General features: G+C 45.1%; 1 protein-coding gene across 1 annotated transcript in view; it reads right to left on the bottom strand.

Annotated features, from left to right (window-relative positions):
* The window catches only part of ST8SIA1 (ST8 alpha-N-acetyl-neuraminide alpha-2,8-sialyltransferase 1), a 100,947-nt gene extending 87,427 nt beyond the window's left edge, over positions 1-13,520 (bottom strand). The window contains exon 1 of the mRNA XM_063395271.1: positions 12,999-13,520. Coding sequence (XP_063251341.1) covers positions 12,999-13,243 — 245 coding nt within the window. The 5' untranslated portion in view covers positions 13,244-13,520. The remainder of the gene's footprint in view (positions 1-12,998) is intronic.
* Between the last annotated feature and the right edge of the window lie 4,883 nt (positions 13,521-18,403).

The following is an 18,403-nucleotide window of genomic DNA, read 5'->3' as shown; positions in this document are numbered from 1 at the left end:
ACAATGAACTGACTGAATCTGTGGTTTTCCTTCCTGCCACTGAGTAAAAATAAAAAATGTGCCCTATCAGGAAAATAAATGTCAGTCTCTTGACCTGCATGAGAAGATTCCCACGTTCATACCTACAGGATGTGTACTACACAGAAATTAACCCAACATACTTTATTTCTTTGATGGAGCCTCAGCTCCCAGGCCTGGCACAGCTGATTTGAGAGCATCCACCAACTGGGCAGTCCCACTGCCACCTCTTCAGGTCTCAAATTCAAAATGAAAATTCACCTTGCAGCTCAAGAATGCATGACAAGTTACAGAGCTCTACTGAATCACGGCCAGTTGGTCTATGCTACTCATTTCAAAGAACTTAAAAGCATTGAATTATTTAGGAAAAAAAAGGATCAGTTCAGAAGCAACAACTGAACAATTTTAGAGAGCAATAATTCCGTTTCCATAGTAATTAAACTGTTTACTACAAGGTTGAAGATGAGCTGTTTGCTTTTCAACAGCATGGTGACATTTTGTTTTCTGGTACAATGTCACAATCTAAAAATCAACCAGATAAAAAGGCAAATTAGTACAAAAAGGGTATATGAGCCAAAGAAGAAACACATTTTTTTTAGAGTGATTCAGAAGCAATCGAAGAATAAGACATATTTAAGAACTAACCATTAGAGAACACCTGCACTTCCTTAATTAAGCATAATGAAGGTTAAGAAGGAATGGATTGTTTATGTAAGCACCAAGAACATGAGAGGTCGTTGTAAGTAACAGCAGTAATTTGGAATGAGGTGTTAAACTAAGTTAGTGACAGCTAAATGAAGTCTCAAAATGCTAAGAACCTGAGACATTGATCTGTTTGGGAGATCATACTACTACCACACTTACTGCATGACTTTCTCTGCAGCATTTGGTGCCAGGCCTTGACAGAGACAGGAAACTAAACTAAAGGGACCTGATAGAGTAATTAGTCCTACTAAAGACATTTCTGTGTTTTTATGTACTGCAATAAAAGTCCATTATCAGCTGATTTATACTGCACATCTCTCACATATCTCCTGCAGGACCCCTACAATCGTTGGGAAGCAGGCATATTTGGGGCAGAAGCTATGTGATGGAACTGTTGCAGAAGAGAGACAAAGACAACACCCAAGACCCAGAATTTCACTGCTTTGCACTCTGCCTCCTGCACAGCAAGATCACTCTGGAGAAGAGGCTGGCAATTTGACACCCAGAAGTGTTGAAGCTCCATGTCCACCCCCACAACTCCCTCACCTTCCCAGAGCTGCTCCAAAACCTGGAACCAAAACTGGCCAAGTGCATGTGGCCAAGGAGTTCTGAAGTAGCTGAATAAACAGTGAAGCTTGGAGGTTTTTTAAAGTACACATTATGTATGCATCCATTTAATGCCAACAATGTGTACAATCCTACTAGAACATACAGTAAGAAGTCATCTCATCAGAAATGCTATGGATGGTATCCAGAACAAAGCATGCCTTTGTTTTAAAGTCTCACCCCAAAACCACAGTAACCAACCCCAGTTTGAGATATGAGAAGTCAAAGAATTGCCTGCTGTAATCCATCATCCCTCAGCCTGGGCTGTTTGTGCCCCAAAGGGCAATCTAACCCTCAGCAAACAAAGTTCACTAGATGTCAAGCCTGTGGACTGTCTAGTTGGCAAAATGCAATCAGAGGATGAAAAAAAACAGAGCAACAAATGTTGTTTTCCTGTCTTTTTGCTAACCATATGGACATTTTCCCTACCACAGCTCTTAAGTAGGACAGGTACCAGAGATAGCTGCAGTGAGTGGGCTGTACTCCACATATTTCATCACTCCACTTCCAAATCTCACCACTTCAACAGTCATCTCTAGAGCAAAATGATTCCCCCCTGTCTTGTGGCATCAAAATGCCCTCTCCTATTATGGTTTCATAGCCTCTCTTCTACCTCTGGTCATTGAAACTGCACCCTCAATTTACTCAAGTGACCTGCTTCCATCTGATACTTGAGCTTCTTCACTGAAATTATAATTTACCTCACACAGTTTTAATTAATTGTTACTTCCTTGGGTTACCTTGCTTAACCAACTGAGCGGTCCTTAAATTGTCCACTTCACTGAATGTTTTACCCTTAATTGATTGCTTTTCTGATTTAGCCACACACTTGTTCTCAAATTTCCTAACTATGGTCTTTCTCTGCTATTCTGCTTCACATAAATGTTTCTTTATTTTATTCTCTGGTTTTTATGCTGCTTCTTCTTCAGTGCTCCTGCTGCTACAAACTCCTTGTCTCTATTGTGCTAAGTCCTAGCAATCTTCCACCTCCCTTCCAACCTCCCAAGGCTTCTCCATCTCACCACCCTCCCTCCTGCCCTCCCAGATCATTTTCTTTCCTTCTGGAGCACTCCATTCTGCATCCTCTCCTTTTGGCTGACAAGAGGGTTCTGACACTTTTCCCAAGAGAAAACTCAGCTTGTAAGTAAGAATACAGGAACGAAGGCACAGAGCTGTGCCCCCTGCCCTGCCCAAGAGCTGTGTCACCTGCTGCCTCCACAGTCCTGTCACCAGGGATGAAAGAAGTTGAGGGATCTGGGACACAACCAGAGCCTAATTTGCACCACTATTTATAGAACATATTGCTCTTTGAAGTGGGAAGAGTTGCTGGTGACAGCTGAGGTAGTTCTGGAAATGATCCAAAGCATTAAAGGCAATCCTTTTCCAAAACACCAGGGCACAAGTTATTCCGGAGCTGGCATGCCTGTGATGTCACCTGTAAATGCCCAAGGGACAGCAGGCACTGCCACCACCTCCAGGCAGAGAAGGATGCGAGGGCAGCACCAGGGAAAGGAGGGAAGAAATCCCAAGGGTGCCTCCCTCTTTTCAGAGGAGGTGCATCAGCTTGCTCAGGGAAAGCAGAAGCCCAGAGGATCCTGAGTGCTCTTCACTGTGAATTAACTAGAAGTTTATCCAAGGTATCTACTCAGTATGAGGATGAAAGTAAAAATTCACGAAATAAATCATTCAACCTACTTAGTCCTGCAACGAGGCACCTTAAGACAGGAATATTGCCTACAAGTTGGTTTAAAAATGCTTTTAAAATCATGTTTATGTGCTCAATCACTCATCCAGTGTTTTGGGAGATCTTTCTCTGCAATACATTCAGCCCATTCACTTTAGACCCAAAAAGGTGATGATGAAATGACAGTTCCTGGCTATTTCTTCCCTAAACTTATTTAAAGCTAATCTGTTCTTAGCAGTTACCCAGATTTTTGAGAAATACCTGTACACTGGTAGCAATTCATGAGTGGGAACAACTGACTTCTCAGGACTTTGGGGTTTCTTTTTAATTTCTCTAAGGCAAAACAAGTTATTGATCTTAAATGGAAAAGAGAATGATTCTCACCAGACAGACTGCAGAGACACACGAGACACCACGTGAAACCAAATGATTAAGCTAAAACTTCTTTGGGAAAGAACAGATTAAGCTCTAAAGTGCAGAGCAAGCTCATATTCACCTAGGCTGACCCCTGATTTTAAGTGACAGCACTGCACATGTTCTCCTGGTTATGTCACAGAGAAGAGAGCCCACACCCCACTGAAAGCCCAGCAGCCCAATTCCCAGCAGAGGGAATTTTGCTGTTCTTTGTGATGCAGATCTGCTGTTCTGCAGCACATGAGAAAACAGAATTTGTACTAAATTTGTAAAACCAGCTCCACATTTTCCCACAGATTAGGTGGGGGAAAACAACAAACTCAACCCTCTTATACAAGACTTTCAGTAGCAACGGCCTGTTAGTCAAGTGAAGTACAAAACTGTTTGTTTGGGTTTTTTTTAAATGAGAGAAAGCATCAAAGACCCAGAGCAAAAATAAACATGTTCTCAGATCTGGACTCGTTAGCATTTACTGAACTACACTAAATAAGTGTTTTCCACTTGTTCTGTTGTCTGAATAGATCTATCAAAACACATGATTTTCCTATTGATATTAACTTCTTTGTTGTTGTTACCATTTGTGCATCAGAAAGCTCCAACAGCACACTCTGCCATTCCCTTCTGGATACACTTAAAGGCAATGGCTTAAACAGAATAGAAAGAATAAATCTCTCATGTGCATTTTTACTGCTTCATCCAGCTGGGCACACATAAACCTGGAGATGTTCAGCATTTGTCCATGGGGCTCAGCAAGTGTGTTTCTGCTAGATGCTTGCTGGCTGCCAAGACAAAATGTTCAATAATATGACCTATGAAGGAATGCACAGATTGGTTTTGTTTCTCCTATTCCCTTCACTGTTGCAGTTTCCTTAATTAAAAAACGCATCTAATTATAGACTGATATGTAATTCTCACTATAGCAATCCCTAGCACTTCAAACCCGTGACTCAGGCCCCCAAAATGATGATTAAGCACAGAAATTAGGCATCTGAATTACAACAAGCCACACTGGATTTTTACTTGCCTTTTGGGGGCCAAGCCACCATTCACATTTACAAGCACTTCCCTGGAGTTATGAGGACTGAGACATTCCATTTCATTTCCATCCCAGAAAGCAAGACTGTCACAAATCTCTAAGTCATATTAAGTGCCCCCAGCCTCAAAATACGTAGTTCAGCATCCTTTCCTGCTTTTGCTCTCAGAGAGGAGCAAGCATCACCAAGCCAGGTGAAATTCTGAAATCCCCTGGCCTGCTGAGCCTCAGAACAGTTGGAATGCTGGTCCTTGCCAAAAGGCATCCTCCTCATACTCCTAAACTAAGCCCATCACAGTGATAAATCCTGAACTCCTCTCCACATAACTGAGCAATAGTAGTAGATTTATAAACTTTCTGAGAACTTACAGGTGAGCTATCTGCTTTACAGACTTATGTAGACAGACCAAAGTTTCTCAACCCATTTTCTTAACTATAGCATAAAAACTACAGAGGTCTAAAAGCGAATAAAAATTAAATACAGCATGTATTTATCTCAAAATTATTTTTCAAACCAATCTTTAAGCAAGCTGTAGACAGTGTTTACCATTCCCATTCTCATCTGATCCAACAGCATTCCTCTACTCCTGCCTCATGAATATTGCATCTCCTTTCCCACATTATAACCACACCCTGTATGGATTTATTCTCAGGCTTTTTGCACGGCCATTAATTACTAAATGGCACAACACAGGAAACTGCAAAGAGTCTGAACCTCGCTCAGACAAATAAGGAGGCAACAGCGCCTGAGTGGATGGCAGTAAATCATCCACAATGAGCAAGGATAATCTAAAGACTGCATTCCAATTAGGAATGTCTGCTGCAGCACTCGCTATTGTTGTCTAGTGACAGAACTCACAGGTGCAGCAGAAGTAGAGAATCTGAATTTCACCAGCAGCTGACAATTCACTCTTATACTGTAAGTAACTGTGAGTTACTATCCAGGCACGGGGATTCACATCGCTAGTGAATGCTACATAAAGAGCTCTTCTCTTTGAAATAGATAAATGCTTCAATGGAAGTCACGGAAAGAAGAAAAACACTAAAACAAATATGCCTTGCACACTTCACAAGTAGTAAGCTGGTACCTCAAGTTCTAAAACCCTCAGCAGAAGTATTGGATCACTCTTCCAGGGAACATTTCCACAGCCTGTCACTTGCCCAGGTATTCCTTCACATTAAAAACTGCACTAACAGATGGAAACCCCACCCCATTCATCAGAATTCCGAATCTGCATAGCTGGGATCTCACTACACACATTCTTGGAAGGAAAATCCTTCAGAGCACAGAACGTCTCTCTGCACACTTATGGCACTGTAAAAATTACAATTTCTGGGCAGTGACAATTATCCACAGAACTCCCAATTGCCACCAGTGGTGACCTAGACCTGAAGTTCAGTTACAGGAGATACCCATGTCATGTACACAGCTTCCTTAATTCCCTGAAACAGAATTCCCAGAACTGACATTTGGCCAGATGGACCACACAGAAAAATATTAAAATCTTTTCACTGGGGAAAAAGAAAAGTGTTTTGTTTGTTTGTCTTCCATCTCTGACAGGAAATACAAAGCTGTTATTTCTCTATTACAGCAACGGCCACTCCAGGCATTCCAGAAATATGCAGGGCGAGTTTTTCCCACAAGAAAGCAAGGAAAATAGCTGATGATCTGTTTTCCCAGCACTTCTTAAAATATAGGATAGCTATATAGCAACTTTTAAATTAAAGCTGGTGGTGCTTCCTTGTTGGATCTAATAAATAATAACGGGATGGGGCAACTGAGAGGTTTTTATTCCATTATCAGTCTCAGTGAAGGTGGAGACATAAAAGATGGTAAAACTCACACCATAACAAGACAAGCCAAAGTTCTCTTTGTTACTAGGCCTTTTAAAAGATTTTAGCCAACAGACTAATGCTAAAAGCTTACAAGAGCAGAGGCAACCTGATAAGTAAAGCCTTTATCTTGCAGATACATGAATTTACCTGGAAAGCCTGATAGCCAACAACTGGAACATCAAGGATGCAAACCAACAGATGCCCTGATCATCAGTGGGAGTTGCAGGGCTCTGGAGAAGGGCATTAGTTCAGATGGGGAAGGAGATAAAGGAGTAAATAATTTCACACAAGTTCTTTGTACCACTGCTGTGAATGTTAATTGAGTAATTATAAAGGAGCCACTGCAATAGTCTGGGGCTCCTCTTAAAGCTGAGGAAGGCCTCAAGCAGCTTAAGAATGGGAAGAGATTAAAGAAGAGGTAGAGGAGAAAAAGAAGGAAAAAATATAAACACAATGGTTGTTCAGGAAATGTTCAGGATGCCCTCAGCAAACATGAAAGACATTAAAAATGTTAACCACTTCTATTCAGCTGTTCCCAGCAGCTTCAGAAGCCTCAATTTAGCCACATCTCCATTTGAAAAGAGCATCTCTAAACCAACAAATTAAGGAAGGCACTTTCCAGCAAATAAAACAGAAGTCAAAATAAAATTCTGTTGATTTAATGCACTAACAATGACTCCACACCATTCTGCTAGCCATAAAATATTGTGTATTGATCTAATTTCACAATTTTCACCTTAATCCCAAATGGAGCAGTGGGAAAGAGAATCATGGTGAAACCCAGGATTTAGTTCTCCACAATATAATTCACCTTCTTAAAAATTTCAAATACCACTGAGGTCATGGCAACAGGCACAGATTCTTCATGAAGCTCAGAGCCTCTGCAGCAAATACTTTACAAAAAAAAAAAAAAGCTTTGCCAGGGTCCAGGGACTTATCAGGACCTTGTCCCCACCCCATGTGCTGTTCATCTAATCAGGTTAAATTCCAAGACCTGGGAGAAGAATCTCTGGTCTTCTGGATATAAAAATTGTGACATGATAAAACCTGAATCTACACCGAGGTTTACAAACACCATTTAGCTTGGATTAATGTGCTTCAGTCTGAATTTAACTGCATGCAGCTATGTTAAAATGATTTACCATTAGGAGTAATTTCCTTGCATTTTGAGAATCCCATGCAGCATACAGAAAAAGACTAATGTACATACAGGGGTTTAAAATTTAAGTATTTTTTGGTGCTCAGAAAACTGGAACAACAGAAGACTGCAATCCAAACAGCTTCTTCATTTCAGAGAAGTTCATCCACACTGGGGAGAGACAAATTCTAAAGGGTGAAAGACAATCTTCCATGCATTTACCTACTAGGAACTAGCCTCAAAAATAGGAATTTTCATATAATGTCATTAAACACATGTCAAATGAGAGCAACACTCTTGGCTGCTCTGAAGATGAAAATTACAACTAGAGGAATAAATCACTCACTGCTGCATTGTATGGATGATTCAGTGCCCATTCCATCCAAAGAAAGGGAGAACATAAATGGGGAAATACATACATCCAGCAGTGTCTGGGTATATACATACCAGACTTTTGGGGCCCCAGCTGGGTAACCTAAATTCCAGCAAAGTCTCTGCTCCCCTGTTCCCCAGTGCCTGGCTGTGGGCCTTTGGCTGCTCCCAGCTAACAGGAAAAGAGCCTCAGGGAGCTGGCTACATCTTCCCATATACACTGGCAGACCAGGGTTTTTACAAATCCAAAGGAAAGCAGCAATCCAGCGCTTTGCAAGATACTGGGGATCTCAGCAGTCTGTTTCATTAGGATTGCAAATCAAAGTCTGTTAGAAAATGCTACTTAGGGTCAAGGAAGGAGGAGAGCAGGAGCTGGAACTCAGGAATTTAAATCAATTCCTATCTTGCCAGCACAGCTGTCATCTGCAAAGACACTGTGTGCTAACTCAGGTAACTATTTCTCATTGTTTTCATGTCATTCAGGTATCCAACTTGAAGACATGAAGCCAAGCCTCTCCACATCTTGCTTTCTTCATCACAGCCTCCAAATAATAACATGAAATACAAACATTTCTTTCCCCTCACCTTTAACCCACTCTTCAAAATTGTACCTCTTCACCAAAACAACTTCTTATCTCAGCTGGGAACCACAAATGGCAAATACTCCATTAATCCCCAATGAAGCAAATGCAACAGCAACAACAACAAAATCAAGTAAATTGTTGATGAAAACACAGCCAGCAGTAGCAACACAAATTCAGGACAGAAAAATGGATTTGGCTCAACGTGTGGGCATATCCATTCAATTCAGGGCAGGGCTTCTTAGTCCACAGAGGCAGAACTAACCCAATCCAGCATGTCCCAGGTCTACTCCTAATTTTGTCCTTCATCTGCATCTAGCGAAAGCAGGAGTAATTCTGTACCTGATGAAGCTGTTTAAGAAGGGCCAAACTCTTATCTAAAGTCAACCTGAGCAACACAAAGTTTAATCTCAGATTTGCCTTGAAACAGCCCAACGAGGATCCCAACACTCATGTAATTTGCAGTGCTGACATAAAAAGAGAAGGAAAAAACCCCCATCCGAACTAAGGAAAACCGTGCTGACTCGGCAACAGCATCTGTCATACCCAGCTGGGGAAGTGACCTGGAATTCCAGTTCTGTGTTAATGCAATCCAGAATGAGCAGTGATGTGCACAGGGGGCCTCTCCTGGTGTGACTGCACTCCAGGTAGGGCCAGGAACAGCCGGCAGAGAGCAGCTGGCAAGAGGAAGCTACAGCGGGGAAAGCCCCTCTGGCACACTGGGGACAGAGCAGGGTTTTTGCAAGGCACGCAAAGCCAGCAGCAGGAGAGGATCCACGCTCTGTTCACATTCACACTGTGACACAGAGCCTGGATATTCCACCCAATTCAGCCTCTGACCCTGCTGTGTCAACTCAAGGCTGTAGCTCCTCTGCCCTGTCCATGGAAAATGGACAAGAGGACAAATCTGGTGGAAAGGAGTGGAGAAGCCACCAGCCAAGGTGAGCATAGCCCATTTGGCCATGTCAGAGGGGACATCACTGAGGACCAAAGACAATTTGTAGCAGATGCTGTGGGCTGGAGTCATGAATGCTGAGTTCACCCGGGACATCTGCCACCAGTTTAATCAAGTCACCATCAGAATAATCCGTGGTGACCTTTCAGCATCACACAAAACCGAAGCAGCAGAAGCAAGAAGACAAGCTAAATCTCACAGGAAGCCTTTCTGTTGTCTTTCAGGGACTTCCCCATCTCTTCCTGAAGAACCTTTAAGACACTAACCATCATCCAACCCTGACAGTCCACAACCCACTGCCCCTCCACAAGCATATTCACTCCCTAGAGGAGGTCCACCCTCTACAAAAAAATGAAAGAAGTGCCATAGAAACACACAGTGCTTGGGATTTGTGGCTGTATGGAGCTCGTAAGGCAGAGGAAATGATCCAGTTCTGCCTTTAATGAATTGCAGTATTTTAAATAAAACCGTCCTAAAGGTATTGCTGTATGTAATTTACTTTAGCAAATAACAGACAACAAGTAAAAACGTTTTTGCCTAAATGATCTCAGCAGCACTAGGCCTTAAAAAATCCCCTAAGCAATCTGTAAAACCAGTTAGGGCTCAATAACATTAACCACCTCACAGGATGACAAGCCATTATACTGTGGGCAGATTAGACACATTAGCTCTAATTAGCGGCTCTAATGACAGTCTTATTCCTATTTTGACCACTTTGCAGTTCAAAATTGAGTTTTACCATCTGACAGAATATTCAGCATTGGTCAGACAGGAGATGCTTTCACAGCATGATTACCCTGAACCTCTAATGTCTTGTTATTTATTTAGGCATCCACAGCTAATTATACCAGTATTCATATTTGAAAAACAGTTCTGGAAATTCATTCAAACACAAACCCCCCATCAGATCGTTGCACAAGAACCAGGCCAGTCTGGGTTCTGGCAGAAGCAAGGGTTTACAGGGGTCAGATCTTCCCATAAGGTTTCTGGCTGTACAGAGAGGAGAAGGAAGCAGCAGTGGGGATTGAGGAGTCACCAGCACTCGGTTCCAGGTATCAGGGTCCAACCCAAACCACCCCAAATTACCCAGATGGTTCTGCTGAACAAGAATTAATGAAGTTGTCCTTGATCCAGGTGCAGAAGGCAAAGGGTAAAATCTTTCTGAGGTTTGTAAAGTGTGATTTCATCAAGTTTATTACCCAATATCTACTTCAGCAATAGGAGTCTGGTGAGTTTATAGGAGGAGAAAGTTCCAAACCTATCAGGTGTTTGCTGTGTGTAGCAAGGACCTGGCTATACAATGCCACAAATGCTATACAACTACACAAAGCACCACCATGAATATTTGTGTATGGATTTGTAGCCCAGATTAATTCCAATTTATGCTTCAAACTGAATGAAACCGAAATTGTTTGTTAACCAGAATGTGGCAGGAGGGCTAGGGAGAACAGTAATTCACACTGTTCTTAAATAATATTTTATTAATACATTAAGGCACACTTAATATTAGACTATTATGGAAAGCCATATTACTTGAAAGTTCACATGCAGGTTTTCTGTGAAGCTCTATCCCTCCTTTCCCATTCACACAGAGACAGACATTGCCTGGAATTTTTCAGCAGAAAGGTAAATTTGGAGTTTTTACAGGTGGCTTGCTTAGGGACAGCAGGACCAGAGCAAGTTCCTGTTAACCTCAAATATACAGCAGCTTGCCTGACATGGGCTTCAACTTCAAAATCTTCTATGATGAAGAAAAGCAAATTGAAGCATAAAAAATAGAGTTCTACTTCACAACTGAATTATACAGTTTACCATACTCACTACATATCTCTAGCATACAATTTCTCTTAAAAACACTTTCAAAGCAGATTGACTTAAAGGTCATTGTATTTAGTGCTGCACCAACTCATCAAGAGACTCAGACAGGAAACAACAGCTCCTTTTATTGCATGAGACTCTCTTCAACAGCATCTCGGAGATAATCACTATGCTTAAAGAGTAGAAAAACATATGGGCAAGAGGAATAGCTGATAAGCCACACAGAGTTTTTGTTACTAAACCATGTGGTGGAAATGGTCTAAAACTGTTTTGTGAACTGAAACTGCAGCAGCACTACCAGTCTTCAAACAACATTTGGTTTACTAACATGACAACTAATAGACCAAACTCTTTCCTACATAACCTATGGGGCAATTTTTTTTTTAAAAATGGATTAATCTACCCCCCTAAAATGAGGTAGATTGATTTGCTGCACAGGATCAAGATCAATTAATATTCAAGAAGATCAACATAGCTTCTAGTGTTAATTAAGTGTTTTAGGAGAGAGGTCCTGCATCTGTATGTTATTGCTACTTCTGTATTAAAGGGAGGATTTTTTCCAGGCCTGCCTAATGTGACAGTATTTAGACATATCTGCTTCTCACCTATCACTGCTCAGATTTCCTGCAGGCTTTGCGGGCTAATGGACAAATGTGCTTTTCAAGAACTGTAAAGTTTCTGTTATCACAGCAGACAAGACATTAAGCAGCCACATCAGCTCCAGTTCATGACAAAGGCAAATACATTCAGAAAATACTGAAGAACTTAAAATAAAACTGTGCACCACTTGAAAACAAACAAAAATATTTTTCAAAGGGAAAATAAATCCCTTGAATTTTGCATCTGATCCATTTCACTAAAGAGGGCTTTTCTGAAAGCAGTTTAATTACCACTCACTCTGATCTTTAATTTGTTACTTGGAGGACAGGGAGAAAAAAAACAGCTTCCCTCCGGGAAAGAGAGGGAACTCTGCCTCTCTTCCAATTGCCTGTATTTTACCCAAACGTGAGAATTCTTGATGGGATGCAAATCTCCACTGCACACGCTTTTAAAGCGGAATGGTTTAAAAAATCCTCCCCACGGCAGGGACCCGGTCGGTTTTGCACTGCTCTCAGCCGTGGTGGCTTGGCTGCAATATTTCTCCTCTCCTGTGCAGCTGGGGCAAGGTGAAACGGGCCCCAAGGATTATCGCCATTTCCCAGCCACGTCAAAAGCACCGAGGAGAAAAAAGGTGCCTTTTCACGTGGCTTCTATAATAAACCGCAGAGAGTGAAGGAGCAGCGCGGAGCTTCCCCAGCGCTGCTCGGAGCGGGCGCGCTGACACGAACGCACATCCACACCAACCATTCCCCGGCGCATCCCGGGGAGCTCCACCAGCCGGGATTTCTCCTGGCAGCAAGCTGGCAGTCCCCAGCGCCCAGGGAAGCCGGGCTGGCAGCCCCGGGCTTTGTCAGAGCCACAGGGGCTGCCGCCGAGATCCGGGAAGAGAGAAGCATCCCCATTGTGCAGGCAGCCGCCGCAATCTCCGGAGCCCTCATCCGCCTCTCAAGAGTATCCCTGCGAGGATAAATCTCCATCCCCCGCGCCGAGCCCCTTCTCCTCCCCGCAGCGAGCGGAGCCACCCCCAAAAAAAGTTTTGCCGGGCAGAAGGGGCCCTGCCTGCCTGCCGCCCGCTGCGAAAAAAACAAAGGCTCGGGGAAGAAAGAATAAAGTTTGGGGCTCGGCGGGGTAGGGAGGGCGCCCGGGTGGGCTCCGGGCCGCGGGTTGTGGCGGCTGCCCGAGCCCTCTGCCGGCCCCGCCGCCCGTCCCCGCTGCCCTTGGGCCGCGCACGGCGGTACCTGAACAGGGAGACCGCAGTCTGGTTCCTCCTCCACGCCTTGCCCTGCTGCAGCAGCACCCCCTGCACGATCTCCTTCTCGTCGGGCAGCCGGTACACGGGGAACACGTAGAGCCAGCAGAGCACGAAGACGCCCAGGGCGCTGGCGCCCACGGGCAGGCGGGTACGCGGCCACTTCCACGGCAGCCCCGCCATCCTCCTCCTGCTCCCGCAGCGCCGCCGCGGCACCGGGCCGCGCTCCGACATCAGGCCCGCGCCATGCGGCGCCCGCGGGCGGGGGGCCCGCCTCAGCTCCCCTCAGCCCGGCTCAGCTCCGCTCAGCCCCCTCAGCTCCGCCGCCGCCCGCCGCCATCGCCGCCGGGGGGAGCGGGGCTGCCGCTGCCGCTGCGCCGCGGCTCGCTGCTCTCTCGGCGGCGGTGGCGGCTCCCGCCCTTGCTCACAGTCATTTGGTCCCTCGCGTTCCCCGCCAGATGATGCTCCGCCGCTCCCCGCCCTCCCTCCGCCTCCTGCCGAGCCCCCTCGCTCGCAGCCTCGCTGAGGTAAATTTCCACCCCGCCCCGGCCGCGGGGCGCTCTCCGGCCTCGCCGCCCGGCCCGCAGGCGCCGGCGGAGGGAGGGAGCGCAGCCCCGGCTGCTGAGGGGCTCCGCGCCGCCGCCACGCCCGCTCCCGCCTCGCCGCGGGCACCGAGCGGAGCGCAGGAAGAGACGGAGGGAGGGAGAGAGAGACGGAGAGAGGGGGGAGAGACGGGGGGAGGTCCCGCTCCGGGTGTCGCCGCAGGCGCCCACCGACCCTCCCTCCCTCTCTTTCGCCTTCCCTCACGGCGCCGGGCTCTCTTCCCCGGCAGAGGCCGCCCCAGCCTGCAGCTCTCCCTGGCGGGCTCAGACCCCTTCCCGCCGCCCCGCTCCGTCCCGGCTCCCTCCCCCCGGGCCGCCCCCAGCGCTCCGAGCCTGCCCCGCGTTCAAGCCGGGAGCCCCGGAGCCGGGATCACCGCGTCCGCCCGGTGTATCCCTCACAAGGTACATCCGACAAGAAGTGCAGAGAAAAATCTGTGGGTGAAGATGCTTTTGGGAGAATCGAGGACGCGGCAAACCCACAAGCAAAGCGTGCCCTTGCCAGCAGCACCAATTTTAAAGCATCAGCTCTTACAAGGAGCGGCTGAGGGCACTTGCTCGCTTCAGCCTGGAGGAGATTGAGGGGACACCTCGCAGCTGCTCTGCAGCAGCTTCCTTGTGAGGGGCAAACCCTGATCTCATCTCCCTGGTGACTCCTGGAATGACCAGAGGGAATGACATGAACCTGTGTCAGGGAAGGTTTGGCTTGGATATTTGGAAAAGGTTTTTCACCCAGGTGGTGGTGGGCACTGTAACCAGCTCCCCAGGGCATTGCTTATGGTGCCTGACAAAGTCCAAGAAGCGTTTGCACAACACTGTCAGGCACTCAGTGGATTCTTGGGGTTGTCCTGCGCAGAAGCAGGAGTTGGATTTTGATCATCCCTTCGGGTTTGTTCCAGTTCAGGATATTCTGTGATTTTCTGTGCCCATTAGTGTGGCTGGGTGTTTGAAGAGAGCACAGTGAGGGTGATACCCCCGGCTGGAGTGTGGGTGGCTGATGGGTGCTCCAGCCCTCTGAGGTTGTTGCTGCAGTGCTCAGAGTGAGGGAGAGATGGTGGAGAAGCTCTCCACAAACCAAGGTGTGAACCTTGCACACCTACGGCAGTGCCCAGCTTGAGCTTCCCATTGGGAATTCATCTGCTCACCAGGATGAGGGTGCCACAGGCACAGCCCCCAGCCCTCCTAAACCACCAGTGTCATCATTCCATGCCAACAGGGTGACTCTAGCAAGTAGAAATCACTTCTCTGTGATGATCAGGTAGGCTGAAACATGGGGGACACGTTCAACTCCTCTCAGTATCTCGGTTTCAGAGCCCATTCTTTAGTCCCTGGTGTAAAAGGCAGATTTAGCCCAGGCTGGTCCCATCCATTTGTGTTCACCATCTCCAGAAACACCTCCCAGAAACACTGCAGACTATCACACAACCTGAGGAGGAGTTTTGCATGAGGCAGTAGCCAGCTGCTTTCCAGACTTTCAGCACTTGGCTATTTTGGGGCAGCTTTCAGGGTTAAGTAGTAATTAAGGGAATTAAAGGGTATTGGGCGAAGGAAAGAAGAAGAAAGTTTGATACTGTTAGTTTAGTATCTCCTGGCCCTAAGGCAGCAATAAAATAACCATAAATACTAGCTGGGTGTTTCCATAGTGTTTTCAGCTAGAGATCCCAACATACTTAGTTCTCAGTGAAAAAATAAACGTGGAAATCTCAATGCACTCAATGTCAGTGCTTGAGAGAAGGAATAACATTCTCATTCACAGTGTGTTGCTGTGTAGAAATATACACAGACTAATAGAACATTTACTTCATTATGTCTAATGAACATAAAAACAGAATCATGTAATTGCATAAAAATATTCTTTTCATTCATATTTGATATGCTAGAGCTGTCTGGAGTGTTATAGCTGTTTTCTCTGTGAAAAAAATGGGAAAAGAAACTGAGCAAGGCATTTCGGTTAACCTTTAGAAAAAAAAGGTATTTAGAGCCAGATAAATATTTTTGTTTTGGTGAGAAATATATTTACCAACAGCAGAATAAACCAGAATCTGTTCAGTCACATCTATTGAAAACAAACAGAACCATTCAGTCTCTGGAGACTAATTCAAAACATTTTTAGCTAGAGCCATTAAAAGTAAAACAAAAAAAGTGATTGAAAAAAAGATGTGCAGAACTGTATCCCAGATTAGATCCTGACTCTTTGCTCACCTTTGATTGAGAGATGAGACAAACTAGAGGCTCTGTGTTGTTTTGGAAATAAAGCGGGAAAGAACAAGAGAAAGTAGGAATTACTTGTTCGAAAGAACAACTAAAATATGCAAACTGCTTGCAATGAATTAAGTTAAAATACACCTCATATACACTGGATTTTGGGATATCTTTTATTTGTGATCCTGTGAGATATTCCTAAGCATGTCCTCCCTTGTTTTCTGAATCTGTTCCAGCACGAAGCCCCCAGGCTGTTCAGCGGTGTCATAGCAGCCCCTGGTCTGTCTGGCGCCACAGCAGTGACTCTGTCACCGTGTCCTGCTGCCACCCTCCAGGAGCCACAGGGATCAGGACAGACATGAGGCACAGCTTGGTATTTCCACTGTTCCCTTGGCATGGGGAACTGAAGGTGCCTGGCCTTGCTCTGCTCTTGCAGGTGGGAATTACAGACACAGCAGGACAAGCCCGAAGCCACGTCTGTTCCTCTGGAGTCGAATGTTTCTGTGCAGCGTTAGCAGTTGCTGTCCTTTTCCTCTGTCAGAGAGCCCTGAAGAGCAGAACACCCCTCCTTTCTGCTGGGACAACAGCTGCAGGTGGAGAATAAGCAGGAGGTAAGAATAAACTGCCAAAAATGAATCTTGCTGACAAGGAAATAGCCTGAGGTACTTCAGTGACACATTGCCATTGTTGAGAAGATGTAGAGGTGTCATGATTAACAATCCATATCTTTAAATCGATTCAGAAAATGATATTCAGGCATGATTCTGCTCTGTTGAACTCCCTTTTAGTGAGAATTGATGGTGAGTTTAACCTTACCTCCATTAATTGGTTCCAAGTAAGATCCCAGCCAGAAGGACCAGGTATCCTGGGCAGGGTCTGTCCACTACAGGAAAAAAAAAAGTTCCTGAGAGGTGCCTTTAAAAAGCAGCACAGAGAAAAGCAACGAGTGGAACGAAATGGAATTTAAATGCCTTTAAAGCATGGAATGAAATGTTTTTTAAACTCTCGAGTGAAACAGCGTCACTGTTCACGGATCGGAAGGAAAACTATGCTATGCTGTGATTTTCCCGGTTTCCCTCCAAAACTCACCAGAAGCATCCCCTGCGTTCCCTGCTGCATTCCCCCGCTGCCCCTGCGGGTGGAGCTGACACTCTGCTCAGCCAACACCTTTCCCCAGCGGCAGAATCCAGGTTTTCTTCTCTCCCTTGCGCCCAGCCCAAAACACTCGTGAAGATTACAACTCCATCCTTCAAAATATCCGGCTTCTGCCTGTTCTCATTTGAAGTATGGTGTACTCCTACAGGCATCCCCCTGTACCTCGTCTTTGCACTCTTTCAGCTCTCTCACTTCCAAAATAACAGGGAATTTCCCTCTACTTCAGCATCCCACACACTTTCTGTTCTGCAGAATATATCAGAGGAGTTGCACTGGAATCAGTTTTCAGAGTGTAGCATCCTTTTAGTTGATGAAAATGTTGCCATGTCATATACCTGGCAAATCCATTACCTTCCCAATGCACTCAGTTACCACCTGACTGAAATTCCTTGCTCTACACTGTGCCCTCTGTTCTGCAAGTGTTTCATGCCACATTAATAGAGTGTCTATGAAAATTGGATTTTATTTTCCAAGGGAAAACGAAGCTGAAAGAAAAGTAAGCATTCCTTATTCCCCACTGCCATAACTAACGGGTGCTCCTTTGGTACTTTTTTTTTTTTTTTTACCCAATGTACAACCCAAAAATATTCAGAAATCATAACGTGTCTGAAGTATTATTGTAGGCCAGCTTTTGTGTGGTGTCACCTGTGAGCAGGCTGATTTCTCTGAATTCCTTCTGTTCACACAGAAGGAATTCAGAGAAATCTGAATTACTCTGCAGCTCTGTTGAAACCACCCACTAACGTATATTCTCACTGAGGAAGCATTTTAAGCCCCTAATATGACAGTTTTATATAATCTATTAAAGGGGACAGTTGTAACTACAATATCAAATAAATTCCTGCAAATTCAAGGTGTCCAAAAGCCAATTAGTTTTTTACCTGGCTTGTACCAGTTATGCTCTGAAAAAATATTACCAGTTTTGCCACGTTTTTCCCCTCATGCTGCAATAGTATCATTGCTGTGACAACACCTACAGTCATCCTTCCAGCTGCAGAGAGGAGTCAGAATGCACAAAAATGAGGCATAAAATGGGGGAAAATGATTTACTGATGAAAGACAGAGCTCATTCTCTAAAACAGGGAGCCTCTTTTACGAGCAGCGTTGGAAGGAGTTTCAAAACATCTTTTTGTGCAAACGGTGTTGGCTGGCAAAAAGGTGGAACAAGAGTGAGTGAAAACATGCAGGAATAAGTGACAAGGAATGGATCAAGGCATTAGCACTTTGCTTTCTGGTTTTGCATGGAAAAAAGGTTTTTCTCATAAAATGCAGCAACACAGGCAATTTTTGGCAACCTCACCACTGCTGCATTATTACAGTACCTGTAGGGAAGCCATAGCAAACAGACTTCTGTTCTACAGCACTGGCTTCAGGATGCCTCCTTAGCGTGTTTTAATGCATGTAAAAATGCCCATGTAAGGCATGGATGGGCAGGAGC

The sequence above is a fragment of the Prinia subflava genome, chromosome 4, assembly GCF_021018805.1.
Source record: "Prinia subflava isolate CZ2003 ecotype Zambia chromosome 4, Cam_Psub_1.2, whole genome shotgun sequence".
Lineage (NCBI taxonomy): Eukaryota > Metazoa > Chordata > Aves > Passeriformes > Cisticolidae > Prinia > Prinia subflava.
Note: the sequence above shows the minus strand (reverse complement) of the source record. Positions and strands in the feature narration are given on the sequence as shown.